The 20569-nt window shown below is 37.5% G+C and overlaps 1 protein-coding gene across 1 annotated transcript; it reads left to right on the top strand.

Annotated features, from left to right (window-relative positions):
* Positions 1 to 302: 302 nt before the first annotated feature.
* alpi.2 (alkaline phosphatase, intestinal, tandem duplicate 2) lies at positions 303 to 5251 on the top strand. The gene is made up of 8 exons (XM_051911231.1): positions 303 to 421; positions 511 to 627; positions 2014 to 2129; positions 2220 to 2394; positions 3784 to 3956; positions 4060 to 4185; positions 4664 to 4733; positions 4891 to 5251. The coding sequence occupies exons 1-8, from the start codon at positions 343 to 345 to the stop codon at positions 5058 to 5060; spliced, it is 1026 nt and encodes a 341-aa protein (XP_051767191.1). The 5' UTR covers positions 303 to 342; the 3' UTR covers positions 5061 to 5251.
* Positions 5252 to 20569: the final 15318 nt, after the last annotated feature.

Here is a 20569-nt window from a genome sequence, read left to right as displayed (position 1 = left end):
TTCACTAAGTTCAGTAAAGATCTGGATATCACAGTAAAGAACAGCATAGTACAGAGCAGTTAACAGCAGCGCAATTCACTAAAGAACAGTACAATTCAAAACAATTCTCTAAAGAACAGTACAGTTCAGAACCAAAAAAATCCCTGAACAGTTCAGACCAGTGCAGTTTTTAGATCAGTATTCATATCATCATATTCAAATAACTTCATGCATGATTAACAGTTCACGTTGCAAAACAGTGACTGGGAACTGCAAATGAACTTTGGTCTGAGAGAAGACTATAAACAGAAGAGCATCAAGAAGATTGACAGAGCTGTCAGTGCTGCTGCAGTCACTCAAACCATGGCCACGGCACAGACCCTTCTGATTATTGGAATATTTGTTTTAGTAGGCTTTGATGGATGTTTCTCCGCTAGTCCTGGTGAGTGCTATTCCACAGTTTGCAGTTATTCTTTATTTTTCTAAACAAAGAAAATGAAATGATGTTTCTTTTCTGGAATTAATTTGAAGAGGAGGAGCAGAACCCAAACTTTTGGTATGTTAAGGGTAAAGAGGCTCTTCGTGCATCCCTCTCCATGACGTTCAACATGCATCGTGCTAAAAATCTTATCCTCTTCCTTGGAGATGGTGAGTTAGATCCACAATTTAGACAGATTTTGGGAATTCATTAAAATTAGCAGTTGTTTGGAACGGAACATAATTGCCATTACAATAAATCTGAGCCACTAATGAATTTCGGACAGTGTCTGAATTTCTGCAGCATAAAGGCTGTTTACATCAACAATGATAAAGATAAACATAACAATAACTAGCATCCATGTCTGTTTATTATAAGTGCATGCTGCTATTATGTCATCTGCCACTTTGAATGCTTGAGCTCTTTAAAGTCAGGTGGATTCTCATTGGCTGTCGGTATTTTTATAGTTTATCAGCTGGAAAAAAAAAAAAAATCTGAAAGCGATTCCAATCAGTATTGTTATTGTTAACTACAACTATTAAAAGTTGTTTGTGGTCATTGAAATAAAGGTGAAATAAAACAGAATATATATATATTAGATGAAAAAAAAATCAAATGTAAAAATTTTAAATTTTAACTGAAATAAGTTTGAGTACTAAAATTGCTTGAACTTAAACTGAAATAAAAATAAATTAAAGCTAAATAGAAATATTTAAAAGAAACTAAAACTAATAAAAATGACAAGCACATAAGAAAATACTAAAACCTAAAGTAAAATTAACATGCAATAGACAAAAATAAAAGCTAATTCAAAGTATTAATAAATACTATAATAACACTGATTCCAACAATATCGTTCCCCTATATCATTATAGCTGCGGTTTGGACTTGACTATTCTCATAGAACAATTATTAAAACTTTATAGTTTTAATTATCATTCTTGGCATCAGCAAGCACTGTTATTAAGGTGAAACACTTATTACAACTTATTACAGTTATTACATATTACACTTACACAATGTACATTAGCACAGGGCCTTACTTGGGTTTATGTGGTGTACTTTAAATGTCATGTGTAAATGAAGATAATCATCCAGTCACCACTGTGATCAAAGTCCTAAGATCCGTATCACATAGTCTGACATAAATGACAGCTGACGTCGCACAGTCTACCTTGTCTTTTACCTAAAATCTCACTAGGGTCACAATCTAACGCAATAATCATAAAGGACAGAAAAAGAAAAAAACTGCACAGTTTGCAACTGGCTTTAGATTAGATAATCATATCATTTACTGTTAAGTCCACTTGTAGTTTGCTTATAGTCAGTTGTGCCTATTCAAAGTTATAAAACTTATGGATAAACCAAAAGGACATTATATTAATAAAGATCAAATGTATAATAATACTGTATGGACTAAGATTATCATATTAATCGTGCAGTTTAAATCACTCTAAAGACACACTCTGATAGGGTTTTTACAAATAATACACGTGTCTTGTACATACTTGTGTGCCTTAAAATTGTGTAACCTATTGTTTTTGGCCTTCGATAAGGCATGGGAATCAGCACTGTAACCGCAGCAAGAATCCTGAAGGGACAGATGGAAGGGAAGACAGGAGAGGAGAGTGCCCTGGCCATGGACTCATTCCCTCATCTGGCTCTCTCCAAGGTGCAGAAAACTCACTGGCTAAATAGAAGAGATTGATAGATTTGAATACTCTTAATAATGTTGCTGTTTGTTTTTTTTCCCCCTGTGTAGACCTACAATGTTGATCAGCAGATGCCTGACAGTGCAGCAACAGCCACTGCATATCTCTGTGGTGTGAAGGCAAACTATGGCACTCTGGGCCTAAGTGCAGCCGCACGCCGCTATAACTGCAGCACCGCTAAAGGCAACGAGGTCAAATCAATTCTTCATAAGGCAAAGATGGCAGGTAATGGCAAGGAAGACCAAATACCAGGACTGTGTTAACCCATTAATGAGCTGATCTTTTTTCCAGAGATTTTCAGATTAGAGATTTTTAGGCAGATGTTCAGTTCTTTTGAAATCTGAAGTGTTTTTTTGCATCTAAAGAGGTTTTTTTTTTTGCATCTAAAATTAGGGACTGGTGGGTACATATGGAATACACTTCTAAAAAAGTGACTCTCTCACAAAAGCAACTTCACATCTCATAACTTCAACTTTATTTCTCACAATTTCAACTTTTTCTCGAAACTAATAAATCATACCTGTCACGGCATTAGCTCCACCATGGGTAAAGTTTATGGCATGGCCATCTCGGGAATTTGGGTATAAAAATAATTTCTGAACTTCCCGGTGGTAAACACAACATCAGAGGGCGTTCATGTGCAATTTTTACCTAGGAAACTCGTATTTACGATAATTCTGATAGCACACGAAGGCCGCAATAGTCCTCAATACTTGATGTAGGCGAAGAAGGCAAACTGCTGGGTTCATTTTGCAGTCTAGATTTCTGTAATGAGGTCCACTGAAGGCAAGTTTGCAGAACCTATGTGGAGTTTACTGAAAATCCCAACGTGAACAGATATAAACAAAAGACTTCACAAAGCGTGACTTGGCTTGGTTTGACTTAAACGTCACAATTTCAACTTTATTTCTTACAATTTCAAATTAATTTCTTACAATAGCGACTTCATATGTCAATTGACATTTTAGTTTTCATAATTGCGACTTTATTTCTAATCATTACGACTTTATACCTCACAATTCCAACTTTATTTTTCGTCATTGTGACTTTACCAAAATCTCAACTTCATATCACATAATCTAAAACTTATATTTTGTCATTTTAACTTTATTTCTTATAACTGTAACTTCACAGTATATCTCACAGTTGCCTTATTTCTTGTAATTGAGACTTCACATATCAAAATTTGAACTTTATATCTCGTAATTTCAACTTTATTTCTCTGAATAGCGACTTTTTCATAACTGGTACTTTATTTCTGACAATTATCTCTATTTTCTTTCTCACACTATTAAGCAAGAGGTGAAAAATTAACCCTAAGGTTGTCTACTTGTATGCCTGTTGTTTTTAAAACAAATTAAATAAAAAAATAAAAATTTTGATTGCAGGCAAACTTTGAACTCATTTTCGAACAGCTTGCTGGAACGATTTGTTAATGAATCAACATCATGACTTTGAACCCTTTGTACTTTTATTTATGTCTTTTATGGTTAAATGAGCAGTTGAGGCTGAACTCTTATCTGTAACAAAACACTAAACCTACAATTACAATTAATGTAATTTGCTTGTAATAAATACCTTATCCATTTAAAGGACTGGTTTCGTATTTTCCAGGGAAGTCTGTTGGCATAGTAAGCACGACACGTGTCCAGCATGCATCACCCGCCGCCAGTTACTCCCACACTCCTGAAAGAGGCTGGTACAGCGATAAAGAGCTGACCTCTGAAGCTATCGCAGGGGGATGCAAGGATATTGCATACCAACTCGTCCATAATACTGATATAAACGTAAGGCCCTAACCAGTAAACCTCACAGAACATTGAACTATAGATAAGTTGTCAACTATAGAGCAAACTGTCAATCTGAAATCCCTCTATGATTTTATTGCAGGTTATTTTAGGTGGTGGAAGACAGTACATGTTTCCCAAGGAAACTGTTGATCCTGAATACCCCACAGTTACAGGGAGCCGAGAAGACAAAACAGATCTCGTTCAAGAGTGGTTAAAAAACAGAGAAGTAAGTCAAACACCTCCAAAATACATTGAAAATGAAAATTCAGTCATCATTCATTTATCCTCATTAAGTTCCGGATTTAAATTTACTTTGTTTCCCATGGAACACAAAAGGAGATGTTTATAAGAATGTCCTAGTTGCTCTTTTCCATACAATGGAAGTGAGGAATTTTTAGTAGAAATTCAAATCAATATTATTGCAAATCTCATTCATGTTCAATTTGTCACAAGAACCAAATCCATGTCATGATTGATGTGAAACTTGACACAACCAAAGCGGTCTATGATATGTGAAGCGATCTATCCATTCCTATTCATTCCAACTGCAGATTTGGTTGGTTCATATCTTTCCTAAAATCTCCTTTTGTGTTCTATGGAAGAAAGTAAGCCATACATATTTAGAACAACATGAAGATGAGTAAATAATGACAGAATTTGTATTTTCGGATGAACTATATTTTTAACAACCCTAATTTCTTTAGAATTCCAAATATGTGTGGAATAGAAAAGACTTTGATGATGTCAATGAGGGCCAAACTGATTACTTGATGGGTAGGTCTCTATTTGCTCTATTTGTAGAGAAAAATGATCCTACAGTATAAAAATTATATCAGTGGTCATCCTTTTTTACCTCAGGTTATTCTCAATGTTTTGATTTTCAGTGATTCTCATTGTGATTTAATGCTGTTGTTTTCATTGTTGTGCTTAGGGCTTTTTGAGCCATCGGACACCAGGTACGAGTTGGAACGCGACCCTTCAATGGACCCATCGTTGACAGAAATGGTGGAAAAAGCCATCAAGATTCTTCGCAAAAACTCTAAAGGATTCTACCTCTTTGTGGAAGATAAGAGGATAATACGTGTTGTTTCCATTGCATAACCCTTAAGATGTGTTGAGTGTACTTATTTTTGTGTGTTTTCTTTCCTGTAAGTGGGAGAATAGATCATGGCCATCATGCAGGCAAGGCCAAGTATGCTTTGACTGAGGCTGTGGAATTTGACAGGGCCATTGCGCGGGCGGCTGAGCTGACAAGTGAACTTGACACCTTGTCCGTGGTGACTGCTGACCATTCCCATGTGTTTTCTTTTGGTGGTTACTCTTACAGGGGCAATCCTGTGCTAGGTAGGCAAATATGAAATTCATATCAAAATCAAAATTATCTGTATCATCACAACTTTTGAAATGACTGTATAGCTTAAAGGGATAGTTCACTCAAAAATGAAAATTCTGTCATCATTTACTCACAATCTTTTAGTTTTTAACTTGTAAAGGCAGGAACACACCAAGCCGACGGTTTGACTGCCTGACGGCTGTCAGGCAGTTTTTGTTCATCGGCCTACTAAGTTTTCTCAGTGTCAGCGTCAGCTTGGTGTGTTCCTGCCTTAAGACTTTGTTCTATGGAAAATAGGGGGGATTTTTATACATAGAAAATCAGTGGGTTCCAATGTTCTGTTGTTTTGGACCCTATTGACTTTCATTGTATGGGCAAACATATTTAAAAAAAAAAAAAAAAAAAAAAAAAAATCTTCACTTATGTTCTACAGAAGAAAGAACGTCATCCAGGTTTCGAACAAATTGAAGGCGAGTAAATGATGACAAAAATGTGAGGTTTCCAAATGAGGCCAATTATATTAAAATATTTTCTAAGTACGAATAAATTTTTTTTCTCAAAAACAAAAACAATTTTGAGGGTACATTGGGACTAAAAACAACTTATTTACTTCTTCGTCTTTTAGGCACTTCCTATTCAAAAGCTGAAGATGGTAAGAGCTTTACTAATGCACTTTATGGAAATGGTCCAGGATACCCGTATGGAACTCGTCCTGACATGAATGACACAATCTCAAGTAAGTTTTATGAGTTTAATTGTTTTCCCCTCAAGTGCAGAAGAATTTTTAAGTGCATGGCACAAGCTGTGTTTTGAAAATACAGATGCCCCATCTTGTGGTCATATGTGTTACTGCAAACACAGTAAACTCCTAATTGAACTAAGGCCTTATCCTGGCTTAGGTTAAGCCCTGTCTGTAAAACCAGTCCTAAAGATATACTTCATCCAAAAATAAAAATTCTTTTATTATGTTGTTCCAAATGTATGATTTTCTCTCTTTATTTTTATAGCACTTTATACAATACAGATAGCTTCAAAGCAGCTTAAATGTGATCAACAGGAAAACAGTGATTCAATGATGCGAACATAGTTCAGTTCCTCTGTAAAGCAGCATTTCATTGTTCAGCTGAAGTCAGTTCAGTGTTGATTCAGTTCCATTGTAAAGGTCAGCACTTATTAAATTAGTAAGGCTATCCGCTTGTTAAGCCGTGATGTAAGGAACGCCGTTTCTAGGTCCAAGCCCCGGCTCGTTTCACTTGAGAATGCCATCTCGACGGCCATTTATGAGCGCTATTTATTCATATTAAACATTTAACATTTTAAAAAGTTAAACATTTAAAATACTTACAGTCTACACAACAGTCTCCGTGCTCACAGCGTCACAGACATGAATATTTTAACTATTTATAAGATGAATCACTGCCTGGCCATCTGGGATTTTGGTATGGAGATAAAGGTTATGATTATATTTTTTTGGTAGTATTACACCACATCATGTGTGTATATTAGCACCGTTTGTTGTTTTCTTGTTGTATGAGATAGAGGCAGCTCTCCAGTGATATCATGAACCAGCTCAGTTCAGAAAACAGAACCAAAACACAAAGAACAGAACAGAACCCTGACAAGTATATAAATAATACTATATGATAAAAGTAATCTGTAATAGTTTGTATGAGCTAGGAACACACTGAAATTTATGGTGTATGTTGCTGATTGCAGTAAACTATCAAAAAGCTTTAAAAGACTTAGAATATAGCACATTAGTGGTAAATTATGGTGCTTTTTTTGATAGTTTTGGAACTTTTTTTGGACATTTCCATTTTTGGGTGAAATATTTCTAATTTGATAAATTAAATTATAACTGTATAAGATAATTAATTCATATTTGACTGTTGTTCCCAGGCAGTGATGAATATCTTCAGCAGGCTGCTGTACCTCTTGATTCAGAAACTCATGGTTCTGAGGATGTTGCAATTTTTGCCAAAGGACCAATGGCCCACCTCTTCCACGGAGTCCAAGAGCAGAGTTACATACCTCATGCTATGGCTTACGCTGCCTGTATTGATCCATACACTGAGTGCCTGCTAGAAAACTCTGGACATCTATGCACTCAGTTCAGCCTTCTGGTTCTGATGTTGAGCTTGCTGTCCTCACTCACAGCCCTAATATAATGTGACTAAAGGGGGGTGAGGTGCACTTAATATAGCATGCTTGTACATCACAATACATTTGCACATTTTTCCAATCCAGCTGCAACATTATCTAGACAACTGGAAAGTAGGATGACTTCTTCTACACTGTTTGCAAATAAAGTTTGGTTGTTGAGATATCTTTTAAATCCTCTGTGAGGACATGAATAATTTCAGAGCAGATTGTGGCACCTATTTCTCTAAGTGGTGGGCAATTACTGATTGATAAATGGCAATAAAATCTGGCATCTAGAAACTGTACTTACCTTTATATTGTACATTTCTCTAACACCACTCAATAAATGTCCGTATAAATCTACTGTACAACCTCTGTGTAGACTTAATTTATGTTTAAAAACAATACTTCAAACATTTACCTTCACAATGCTGGCTATTATGACGTATTATAAATATTGTGTATATTGGGAACAATGTGATTCACTAGTGCCATCTCCAGGTAAAAAAAAAAATAAAGTGGTCTGAAAGATATCAATTGTGCTAATGTTTCGTGTAAGTTGAGATGTGTACATGGCACCTTTAAAACAAAATCTGTCAAATATATAGAATGATACAATGTATCAAACTGAATGGAAAATTAATTATATTGTGAGTCTTATGAAGCTGAAACGTACAAGAAAGTTTATTTTTGTACCCGAGACTGAAAATTAACGCCACTTCCTAATAAGTCTGTCAAATAAAAATGCATTGTTGATACTGCATCGTAATTGGTTATTCCTTTACAAAAAGAAAAACATGCTTCTTTTAAGAAATGTTGCCTGAAAGGTTCTTTGAGGAGCCCAAGTTCTTCCATGGCATCACTGCAAAAACCTCCTTTTGAAACATTTATTTTAAAAGTGTAAAGAAAATAACATTTATCTTATGAAGGGGTATGGTGTCTAACAGGCATGAAAATCAAAGTTCATATTCACAAATGAAATTTCAGGGACGGATTGTTTGCGTGATGTTTCTGTTATTATATGGAGGTAAAACACACATGTTGGATTTTGGGGTTTTCATGTTTTATGGGGAACAATGATTTTTATACTGTACAAACTGTATGTCACGGACTGGTTTGCAGTCAATGCACGACGAAGAGATATATTCAATAAAGTTTAAGGGAGTACTAGGAACAAGGATCAGGAAAAATAACCAAGAAAACAACTACAAACACAGTGTAACATAAACAAAGCTAGACAAAGGACAGACTGAATCTAAGAGCATATATACACAGTGAACTGAGGAGTTAACAAGACTAATAAACAAGACACACCTGAACTGAAGACACTAATCAAATCAGTAACCTAGGAGGCAAACAGACTGGCAAATGAGGAGAACTGAAACAATTAACAAACTAGAAAACTGACTAAGAAACTGAAGACAGGGAAAAACATGAAAACAGATCAAAACAAACTCAAAACGTGACACTTTTTTTTACATTTTCAAAAAACATCACTTATGTATGATTTATAAGTTATTATTATCACAAACGCACACTTTTCAACAAACATTGCAATTTGTAGATCATACCGGGAAAGGACCATCATACAGTAGTCTACCTTCATACGCTACTCAATTGATCATTTTACTCAGGCATAGCACTCAGATTCTCGAAAGACCATCGATCTGTGGGCCTCACTCTCTCTGTTAGTGCATCAGTCATCTCATAAAACCTGTGTCTGTAAGCAATCTTCATCTATAGTGAACTGGGGCCTCATTTATAAAGCGTGCATATGCACAGATTTGATCTTAGAGTGTGAGTACGCTTAAATCCACGCCAACGCTCATATTTATAAAAACAGCCTTTGACGTGGAAAAGTGCTTAGCGCCACGCCAGTGTCTGAGCAGACGTATGCACTTTTCCTTGTCAGATTACTGCAGGTTTTTGGAAATCTAAGCTATTCTTGCAGCTCGCCATTCTGAATTAAAGAATTTAAACGATGACTGGTGATCTTTTATATGAAAAATTACATTAATTAGGTGTCGTTTACAACGTGGAGAACTGAAACCATTCAGCTGCGCGCAAGTTCAAGATAATTTGCAATTTATAGATTTCACATCTGAAAGAGAGGCGTAGGCTCGTTTTCTGTGTGTGCATTCATTCTATGAATCACATGTAAGCACATCTGAGAAATGATCATAAGATCAAATTTAGGACGGTTTCTGCTCAACATTTTATAAATAAGGCCCCTGGGCTGTGCTTTTTTGACTATAGGTCTACCAAAAGAAATTGACGTTTTCTTTTTAATCTATTTGTTGATTTAAAAATCTATATTAAAATGTTTAATGAAATGCCAGCAGCCATATCACCCTGTAGGCCAAGACTGGTTGCCCACTGAAGCTAAGCAGGGCTGAGCCTGGTTAGTACCTGGATGGGAAAACTAGGTTACTGTTGGAAGAGGTGCTAGTGAGGCCAGCAAGGGGTGCTCACCCTATGGTCTGTGTGGTCCTAATGCCCCAGTATAGTGACGGGGACACTGTACTGTAACTGTAACCCAATTTAGACAATTTGTTCCACTCAACAAATGGCAAAGGACAGATGCATTTGGAATCAGGTCAAGGCGGCAACGCAAAGGATGCTCCAGGGATGCATCCCTGGAGGGAGAAAAGACCCAAACCACAGGCATCGGAAGAGTTGCTCCCAAGGCAAGGTCCAACTGTGCATAGGTGACTTTGCACAGGCGTCCAATACCGTCTCCCATGAGCATATCCTGTCAGCGGATTAACGTGGATCCTCATGTGGTAGGTCTGTTCCGGCAGATCTACGCGAACAGTACGACACATGTCGAGGCCAGGGGTGGGGTCACCCCTGATATCAAGGTGAGGGTAGGTGTCAAGCAGGGGGATCCAATGTCTCCCCTGCTTTTCAACCTAGCCATGGACCCCCTCATCCATGGCCTCGAATGCTTCAGTCAGGGCTACACTGTGGCGGGTCATTCAGTAGTGGCTATTGGTTTTGCTGATGACCTTGTGCTGGATCATGGCCATAACCTGGGCCTCCTAGATGTGTTTTGTCAGAGCCCTTATCATGTTTGTCGTTTATGTGGGTTTCTTTCTGTGTTTGCGGGCTTGTAAATTCACTGCAGACAGACTCACAGCCACACCATGCTTTTGCGCGTGTTCTTTAATTACACACGTGACCCCGTGAAACTTGTTACACATACATCATATTACATCCTCCTTTCTTAAACCAGAAAAATACATCAAACACATCAAAAAACATTAATAACCACAATTATGCATCAAGATATATCGTCACAAACACTGCCATAAATACAATCAGAACAGCAAAAAGAGTAGTCCTTCCCTTCCATAATCAAACAAGTTAAAAATGCATATATCATCAGTTAATATCAGTCTTTATGTAGTATAGTCTTTAAATCTTACTGGAGGTCTGACAGTTCTTCCACTACTTGTGCGAATTTTTGATTTATCATTGACACTTGGCAAAGTTGTTTGTTCAGTTTGTTCCAGATTTTCATCAGATACTGGTGTCTTTGACATTTAATTTGTAGTCACTGGATCAGACTGTTCTGGTGCCTCTGAAACAAACAGATCATCATTACTGTTTGGATTTAATTCAACAACTCTGACAATTTTTTGACTGCACATTATAAGAACGTGGTTCCTCTCTCTTACATAGTACTGTTGCTGGTTTCCATCCTTCTCGGGTTTGCATATGTGCAGTGTCACCTGCTACCAGTCCTGGCAAACTTTTAGATCTGAAATCATAGTACCTTTTCTGACGAGCTTGTAGATCTACCATTCTCCTGTGTTCCTGCACAAAAGATCTTTGTCGCAACATCTTGGTGGAACATGGTATAGTACTGCGAAGAATTCGTCCCATCAACATTTGTGCTGGAGCTTATACTCAATCCCGTGACTGGTGTATTTCGTAGTGACAACAAAGCCAGATGTATATCCTCACCAGAACACAGAGCCTTTTTCAGAACACGTTTCACAGTTTGCACTGTTCGCTCAGCAAGTCTATTTGATTGTGGATATCCTGGACTGGAATAAAAAAGCTTTATTCCCCACATATTAGCAAATTTTCTCATTTCTTGACTTGCAAATGGTACATGATCACTCACAATTTCTTTCGGTATGCCGTATCTTGCAACTGTTGCTTTCATATCTTGTATGACTGAATGGGCAGATTTGTCTCTCAAATTTAGCACTTCTGGATATTTTGTCATATAATCAATTAACACCAGAAAAGACTGACCTTGCAGTTCGAAGATGTCTGCTCCTAGCTTCAACCAGGGAACGTTTGGGATGTCATGTGACTGAAGATGTTGTTTTTGATTTTGAGGTTGGAACTTTTGACATGTGCTACATTTGCTTGCCATGCTCTCAATATCTTTTGACATACCAGGCCAAAACACAACTTGTCTTGCTTGAGCTTTTGTTCGTTGTACAACTTGATGTCCATTGTGTAACTTCTGTAACACAGCAGACTTCAATTTCTCTTGAATGATGATTCTATCTCCCATTATTAGCACATCGTTCTGCATACTGATGTTATGTCGCACTGACCAGAATTTGGGCAATTTCTCTTTAAGCCTGCTGCATTGCTTGCCCCAGTCACTTTTATGAGCCTTTTTTATGGCTTGCAGTACCTCATCTGTTTGACTCATCTCTTTCAGTTGTTTCAGCATTTCTGGACTTAGAGAATCAGTAGCTTCTAGCGAATACACTACTTTCTCCTGAAACAGGTCTTCATTGTCCTCAACAGCATCTTGTTTGCTCACTGCTGCATCATAGTGATCATAGTAATTAAGGACTGGTGCTTGAGTTAAGATAAATTAGCTAAATGGAGCAATTTAAGCCACCATCGCCTTGAATAAGCATTCATGAAGAGCATCTAGAAGTGTTGACAACATTGAGAATGATTATGACGTTGACATATTGGTACAATCCTGCGCATAAATTAAGATACATCAGTAGAACAAAATGATAAAGCATGGTATGTTAGTGGTCATTTGAATGGAGTGGATGTCAAGTTCAAACTCATTACACATACATCATATTACACCCCTGGCCTTTACGTCCAACCTAGAAAGTGTTGTAGCTTTCACGTCAGGCCCTGCAGCCGTTAATTTTCGGTCAATGACTGTGCCCCATGGGTTCTAGACCAGCAGTAAACCAGCATCACAGATACACTCTGGAAGTATTTGGGTGTCAAATTCAGTCCCTAGGGAGGCTTGACTTGGCAGTGGCTCTTGACAGTTGGTGCCGGAAAATTGTGAAATCCCATCTTAAACCCTCTCAGAGGGTGATCCTGCTTAATCAGTATGCCATTCCATGGCTGTTCTTCCAAGCTGACCATAGTGAGTCAGCGACAGTGTACTCTGTAACCTCAATGGGAAGATCAGGTCCAACTGTGATGGGCTGTTATATACAAGGAACTAGGATGGTGGTCTGGGGTTTTTTAAAGCTCGCACGACACATCCCATTAGTTTAAGTGAGGAGACTCTTTCTCCCCTCTCACTTTTCCGATTCGTTGGTCCGGTCCATGATGAATAGTTCCTATGTGGAATCCAACTTCGAAATGACCTGGCGGAGAGTCGGTGGCAAATAGGGCCAGCCTGCATGTCTAAGTGGAGAGGAGAACGCAAGAGGAGACACCACCAACTTATTGACGCCGATGTGTCCAGTCCTGTGTGACTGGAGGCTGGAAGAATTCCAAAGGTGGCTGGCACTTTCAGCTCAGGGTGTGGGGATATCCAGCTTCCATCGTTCCCCTACGAGTAGGCATGTGACGATATCAAATTTTCAAGTTGTGATAATTGCTGAAGCTTTTACCATGGTATTCTGTATTATCAAGATATTGAAATAAGTTGCAAAAAAAGTGTTGTCATACTATAACAGGTTTAATGACTTTTTTTCTTATAACAAAAAGAACTACAAACTATAAATACAATAAAGAGTAACACTTGGTAACACTTTATTTTAGGGTCTTTTAACTAGTTGCTTATTAGCATGCATATAACTAAAATATTAGCTATTTATTAGTACTTATTAAGCACATATGAATGCCTTATTCTGCATAACCTTATTCTACATTCTTAATCCTACCCAATACCTAAACTTAACCTCTATCTTACTAACTATAATAAGCAGTAAATTAGGAGTTTATTGAGGGAAAAGTCGTAGTTAATAGTTTATATGTGTTCCCTATACTAAAGTGTTACCTAACACTTTATAATAAGTATACAGTAATAAAGTACAGTACTTACAAATTATTAACAAACCACTATTTTATAGTTTATTCATAGTTGATATATTGTGGTCTCTACATTGTTAAAATATTACTAGGCTATATACAAATAGTGAGTTCTCCATTCATTGTCACTGTAATTAACACAGTTATTATTGTTTAATTAGCTCATAGTAAAGCAATTGTTAATAGGTTATTAGGAGTAAGTAGTTCTCACGTTAGATTAGGTCACGGAAAATGTTATTAATGAAGTGCTTTAACAACAAACTCCCAAGAACGAGGGAAAAATGTGGAAGAACATTTAAAAGCTCTAATAATAATTTCATTACATTTACAAGCAATAGTCTCTGAACAAAAAACGTGTGTCAGTTTAACAGAAAGAATAAAGGCATATTTACTTTTTGTCCACTGTTCTTTGAATTTTCATTCTACATCATTGTCTTCTGTGTATCAAAAGATTTCCTCATGTCATTGCAATCATGATCAGATGTACAGCTGTATCAGTGTCCTTATTTGCACATATATTTCATTTGAAGAAGACATGATTATTGTGTGCATACACAGTGCTGGTTCATGTTTAGAGCACTAGAGCATATGAAATATATCCATAAAAACTTGAAACTTACTCCAGTCTGTATATGATCTATGATCCATGTTGCGAGCGTTATTAAACTCATCGCGACATTCCGCGCAGAAACTCTTATGCGCACTCCGCATGTTGTTACATGTTGTTTGAATTCTCCACTGTAATGCAATCTCATGCGTAATACAGCACAGTGATTGGGTTAAGAGTTCATTCTCATGAATAAATGCAGAGAAGTGCTCAGAACCGTATGACGTAGAATCATGTTCTCCAGCAACGGCTGCCAATGACACACTCCTGATGTACGCTTCTACGTCAGATTCTGTGACATTGCTTCGACTTTGCTTTTCAACCCGGAAGAACAAAATTGCTTAGAAAAATGCACAAATAACCAGTTTTCACTTGCTGGTTAAATTAATGAGTGCTTTTAGTGTTTACAGTGATGTGCAGCCTGTACATATCTGTTCACATCTCAAAAAAATGTGTTTTGGGGTTTCATGACCCTTTAAAAGTGCCACTTTTTGGGGGTGAGCAAAAACGTTCTGTTTTTGTGTATGTCCCTTTAAATGCAAATTAGCTGGTGCTCCTGGCCCCCTTTTAAGAAGAGGGTGGAGCTTCAAGAGCTCATGCTCCAGCACATAGGCACCGGGGCCTCGAGCACCCACGAAAAAGTTGAGCACCCACAGAAAAATATTAATTCTCCATACATTTTAATCAATAAAAACAATGATTGCAGCTTTCAGACCAAACTTTTTTTATAGTTTATTTGAGACTGTTTCTATGGCATTATTTTAAAGACAAATGTCGAGAGCGCATTATTGTATTGGTCTCATAGCTCTGCTCTTTCTTAGATTTTACGTGTGCATGCTCAAACTTTGTCCTGTGCACTCATGAATCTACTTGCTCTTTCTCAGAAAGAATTGTCTTCTCTTCTGGATTTAATGTTGCCAGAATCTTTCAACCACCAGGCTTTCATATTGACTGATGGAATAACACAATGTGTCTTTAAATTGTAGAGAAATTACAGATACGCATTTGCTTCATGGGATAGTGTCACGTTTTGATCTGTGTTTCTGTTCATTGTTTGATTCTAGGTTGGTTTTCTTGTTCTGTGAATGAGTTCTGTCCCCTGCCTGTTTGTATACATGATTTGATTAGAGTTTGAGTTCAAGTGTGTCTTATTAATCAATTTATTTAAGCCATGTTTTTCTGTCCGTTCTTTGTCAGCTTTCCGTTCGTTGTATTGTTCTTTTCCTGTTGCCTGTTTCTGTTTTAGAGTTTGTTAAAATAAAAGTACTGCTGCATTTAGATCCTGTCTCATCCTTTGCTGCAACCAACATGTGATAGCATTTTCAAGCTAAATTTTAGTCAGTCAGTTATCTAGTTATTTTATTAGGCTATTTAATAGTTATTTTTGAGTTAAGTGCTTATTGTAAATACAGTGCTCAGTTTAAATGAGTACACCACCTTTGAAAAGTAACATTTTAAACAATATCTCAATGAACACAAAAACAAAAATTTCCAAAATGTTGACAAGACTAAGTTTTATATAACATCTGTTTAACTTATAACATGAAAGTAAGGTTAATAATATAGAGAACAACATTTTCAGTTTTACTCAAATTAGGGTGATGCAAAAATGAGGACACCCCACTGAAAGTCTCTAAAGCAAAGCAAAATTTTAGACTACAAATGTCTAATTTAACAATAATTCAACCACAGGTGAGTCTAATTATTCATTACACAGGTGTCCAGCAGACAGTTGACTATAAAAGGGTGTTGAAACCCCTTCCCATTTCATGCTGTCAGCAATGGCACCACATGAAAGAGAAATGTCACAAGACCTGAGAAAGAAAATAATTTCTTTACACCAGAAAGGTGAAGGCTACAAGAAGATCAGCAAAGCTTTACTTATCAGTCAGAATACTGTGGCAAAAGTGGTACAAAAATTTTAAAAAGATGGAATTGCAACCATCTCACAGAGACGTCCAGGTCATCCACGGAAGTTAACACCTCGACAGGAGTGTCTTCTGATGAGAAGGGTTGAAGAAAATCGCCATGTAAGTTCACTGCAGTTATCTAAAGAAGTAGAAAGCCAAACTGGGGTGACTATTTCCCGTGACACAATACGGCGTACACTGCAGAGGAATGGCATGCATGGGTGCCGTCCACGAAAGAAGCCTCTCCTAAAGCCCAGGCACAAAAAAGCCCACCTAGAGTTTGCCAGGGCCCATGCTGACAAAGATGAAGACTACTGGAACTCTATACTATGGAGTGATGAGACCAAGATAAATGTTTTTGGAACTGATGGCTTCAAAACTGTATGGTGTCGCAAAGGTGAGGAATACAAAGAAAAATGCATGGTGCCTACAGTGAAACATGGTGGTGGCAGTGTCCTTATATGGGGCTGCATGAGTGCTGCTGGTGTCGGGGAGCTGCATTTAATTGATTACATCATGAATTCACAGATGTACTGCTCTATACTGAAAGAGAAGATGCTACCATCACTCTGTGCCCTTGGTCGTCGTGCACTTTTCCAACATGACAATGATCCTAAACACACATCTAAGGCCACTGTTGGATTTCTGAAGAAGAACAGGGTGAAGGTGATTCAGTGGCTCCTGATCTGAACCCAATCGAACACCTATGGGGAATTCTGAAGAGACAAGCTGAGCATCACTCTCCATCCAACATTCAGTCTCTAAAAGAGGTCATTCTTGAAGAATGGAAAAAGGTAGATGTTGCAAAATGTCGCCCACTTGTTCATTCCATGCCTAGAAGACTTGATGCTGTCATTAAAAATCATGGAGGCCATACATGTCACAGATGCTCTGAGACTTAGGGTAAGATCCAAGTGTAGTTTATTAGGAAATTCCAGAATCGTAGTCACAGCCAGGCAAGAGTCAAAACACATAAACCAGTCCAAGAAAACAAACCAGAGATCATGCTCAGACGTGCAGGTAACAATACACAAAACCTCGATGATGATGACTGAAACAAAACTGGTATAAATAGACAAACACTAACAACGTAGGTGACAGCTGTGTGCAATCAGCAATGATGACTGGGACAAAGGATTATGAGAGATGGAGTCCGTGATCATGAAACAACAGTTCGGGGTGGAGTGCCCTCTAGTGGCTAACCAGGGTACTCCAGCAGGTGATCATGACAATACAAAGTACTAGAGGTAGTAGTTTTTGTTGTGTGGTGTACTCATTATCACCCTAATTTGAGTAAAGCTGAAAATTGTGTAATCTAAGTTATATTATTAACCTTACTTTCATGTTATAAGTTGAACAGATGTTATATTACACTTAGTCTTGTCAACATTTTGGAAATTGTGTTTGTGTTCATTGAGATATTGTTTAAAATGTTACTTTTCAAAGGGGGTGTACTCATTTACGCTGAGCACTGTAGCTAGGTTATTTATTGAATTATTTTATTTAGAGAACCGTTACTGATCATCAGGTAAGCCTAAATCAGCGAGAGTACGACGAGCGGCAACGTTCATGGATAGTGTGCAATTTTGTTTGGTTGGTAATCATACGTGCATTTCTTTTCACAAGAATTAATTCATTAAGCACACCATCAAACGGAGAAAACAACAGTACTCTTGAAAAACTAACAATATAATTAATTGCTGAGTAATGAGAATGTTAAAATGTTTTAAGGGGCATTTGTTGCATGTGTATAATAATTTAGCCCAGTTAGCCTATCATTTGCTCATGGAAACAGAGGTGAATAAAAATGTGTTTTATATTTGGTTGGTAATGCATGTGCATTCTCATTGCGGGGCGGGGGGTTGTATGGAGTGTGGGCACCCACCGGCAGAAACATAATTTGGCACATATGCTCAAGCATACCGGCAACAACAAAACAGGACAATCTCACGCACTGAAAATATCAGGAACTGTCAATAGTGGTTTTCAGCCTTATATGTTCATTCATCTGTCATCTGACTGTACAATGAATAATAAATGTACGTTTATGAATTACGAAGATGGTGAGCATTGTGGGATAAAGGTAATGACATATCTCTAGTCTCCTGGTGCCTTCACGTGCTATCAGAAATTTCATAATTCCCACTTCTGAAGTCGTGATTACAGGCTCATCGCATTCAAGTGGGTGACTTCAAATGGCGTTCATGTGCAATTTTTAACTAGGAAACTCGTATTTACGATAATTCTGATAGAATGTGAGGGCAGCATCAGTGAAAACAGGCAGAGACAATGGTAGCTTTAGCAACATTAGCTGTACAACAAGCTCTTTCAGAAGGGCAATTTGGAAGGACTCACATCATATGACATTTGATACTTACTTTGTCTGGATCTGAAGTTTGTGCACAGAGTGTTGGTATTGACCCATCTTTCAGAATCAACCTTTTTCAAAATCCAGAATTGAAAAGACCCTCGTTTGTGAAGCAGTCTGCCTTAAAATGATTGGATCGTATAAGACTTTACAGATTTTCTTCGGGACATTTCCTTTGAAAATGAACCACGGTGTACTCAGCGACTCAGATGGTGGGAGTCTAGGGAGACACTTATATGCATTAGTACATCCCAAAGCACAACACTTGTAATGCCTCTTTGGCGCAGACATTGTACAACTCCAGCTGCTGCAGTGAGCATACAGCATTCTGAATCAGCTTGTTTGAAGAGACTGCTTTTGATTTATGGAAATTATAAAAACAAATTGTGTTCTCACAAACTACGGACACACATCAGTGTTCAAACACCTTATAAACATTAATGTTGCATAATAGGTCCCCTTTAATTGTATTCACAGTCATTGTTCCTTAAAATCCCCCTGTATTCAATAATTTTATCCCTTAAAACACTTTGATCACCAAAATGACATATTTTTTCCCCTGTGAAAATAATTTCTTCATGCCTTAAAATAGCTTGAAAGTAACTCTATACCCTTGCTTCATTTTGTATATGCAGATCCATGAATATGCATATTAGTCCTAGCCTCCACTCAATCACACCAGCTCAGACTGTCTGATCCACTCAGTCAAATGTAGTAAATGCTACACAGTGGCAAGTGGAGATATTGGTTTAATTCAGCCATATACTGTATGTTTGAACCCGAAACTGATACAGGCATATAGTTTATCATAACATCGTAATATACTCCATATACATAATTCACCCACTATATTGCTAAATGTACCCGATATTTCATATCAACAGAAAAATATACCAGGATAGCCTGGCTTCTCTTGAGACCCCCTTGCTTTGCAGCATAGTTAATGATATACTAAAACCGCATGTTGTCAGGATTGTTTTTTTAAGGAACACTTAATACTAATGCATTTAATGTCCAATAAAGGTTGATTTGAAGCAATTAATTAATGACATTTTCACATTTTCTGTGACCTAATCTACAGTGAGAACTATTTACAGTTAATAACAGTTGATAGTTGATACCAAAACATAAAAAACATTATCTAACTCTTTATATATGAGCTAATTAAACAATAATAAATTGTTAATTACAGAGACAATGAATGAAGAACTCACTATTTGTATATAACCTATTAAAGGGTTAGTTCACTTAAAAATGAAATTTCTGTCATTAAAGGTGCTGTAAGTAGATTTTGAACAACACTGTTGGACATTGTTGATATTTGAAATCAACCCAAACAAACCCACCCCTCTCTTCATTGCTCCGCCTCCAAAACTCACACTCTAATACTAACCCCCCTGTTCCAAGTCAGTCTTGAACCCTGGTCGGATCGCTGCTGGCATGCGAGGTGAATGCACTACCAATGACGCTGACCACTGTTACACACACAATGTGAGAGTGGATGTCTGTTTATCACAGCTGACGCGCAACAAAATGCTTCACGAAAAATAAAGCGCAGTTGATGAACGAACGACAAGGAAGCACAAAAAATGAACGTACAGTAGACAAGAGAAAATACAAAGTGTTCGTTGCCAGTCGCAAACAGCACAGCAGCTCCAGACAATCAAAACCGTATTACTCACATGAGAAGTGGGATCAAAGCAGCCTCCGCGTCTGTTTTCAGGCCTTCCCACTTAGCTCTCTCCAGTGCTGGAAAGCTTTTCTAATATAAACGCGGGTCCTAAAGCGCTTGCCCAGTCATAAACCTTCATTCCAGTGATATCCTTTTGAGCTCTTTTGTTGAGCTCATCTCTCGTTCTGCAGTTTTTTTTTCTTATTTTCAAATCTCTCTTTTGCTCGTTCTCTCTCCTCGACCGTCATATGCCCCCTAATGCTGATTGGTTAGACGTTTGTTGTTGGTGTCAGCCCGACTAAAGGCCAATT

The sequence above is a fragment of the Ctenopharyngodon idella genome, chromosome 10 (genome assembly GCF_019924925.1).
Source record: "Ctenopharyngodon idella isolate HZGC_01 chromosome 10, HZGC01, whole genome shotgun sequence".
Classification (NCBI taxonomy): Eukaryota; Metazoa; Chordata; class Actinopteri; order Cypriniformes; family Xenocyprididae; genus Ctenopharyngodon; species Ctenopharyngodon idella.
This window is presented reverse-complemented; position numbering and strand designations above follow the sequence as displayed.

What these genes read in the sequence shown, in the direction of transcription:
- alpi.2 (XM_051911231.1), top strand. Translation starts at nt 343, where the DNA reads ATGGCCACGGCACAGACCCTTCTGATTATTGGAATATTTGTTTTAGTA. An exon ending in CTCATCTGGCTCTCTCCAAG is followed by an intron (nt 2,130 to 2,219) that starts GTGCAGAAAACT and finishes CCCCCTGTGTAG; the next exon opens with ACCTACAATGTTGATCAGCA. An exon ending in CCAAACTGATTACTTGATGG is followed by an intron (nt 4,734 to 4,890) that starts GTAGGTCTCTAT and finishes TGTTGTGCTTAG; the next exon opens with GGCTTTTTGAGCCATCGGAC.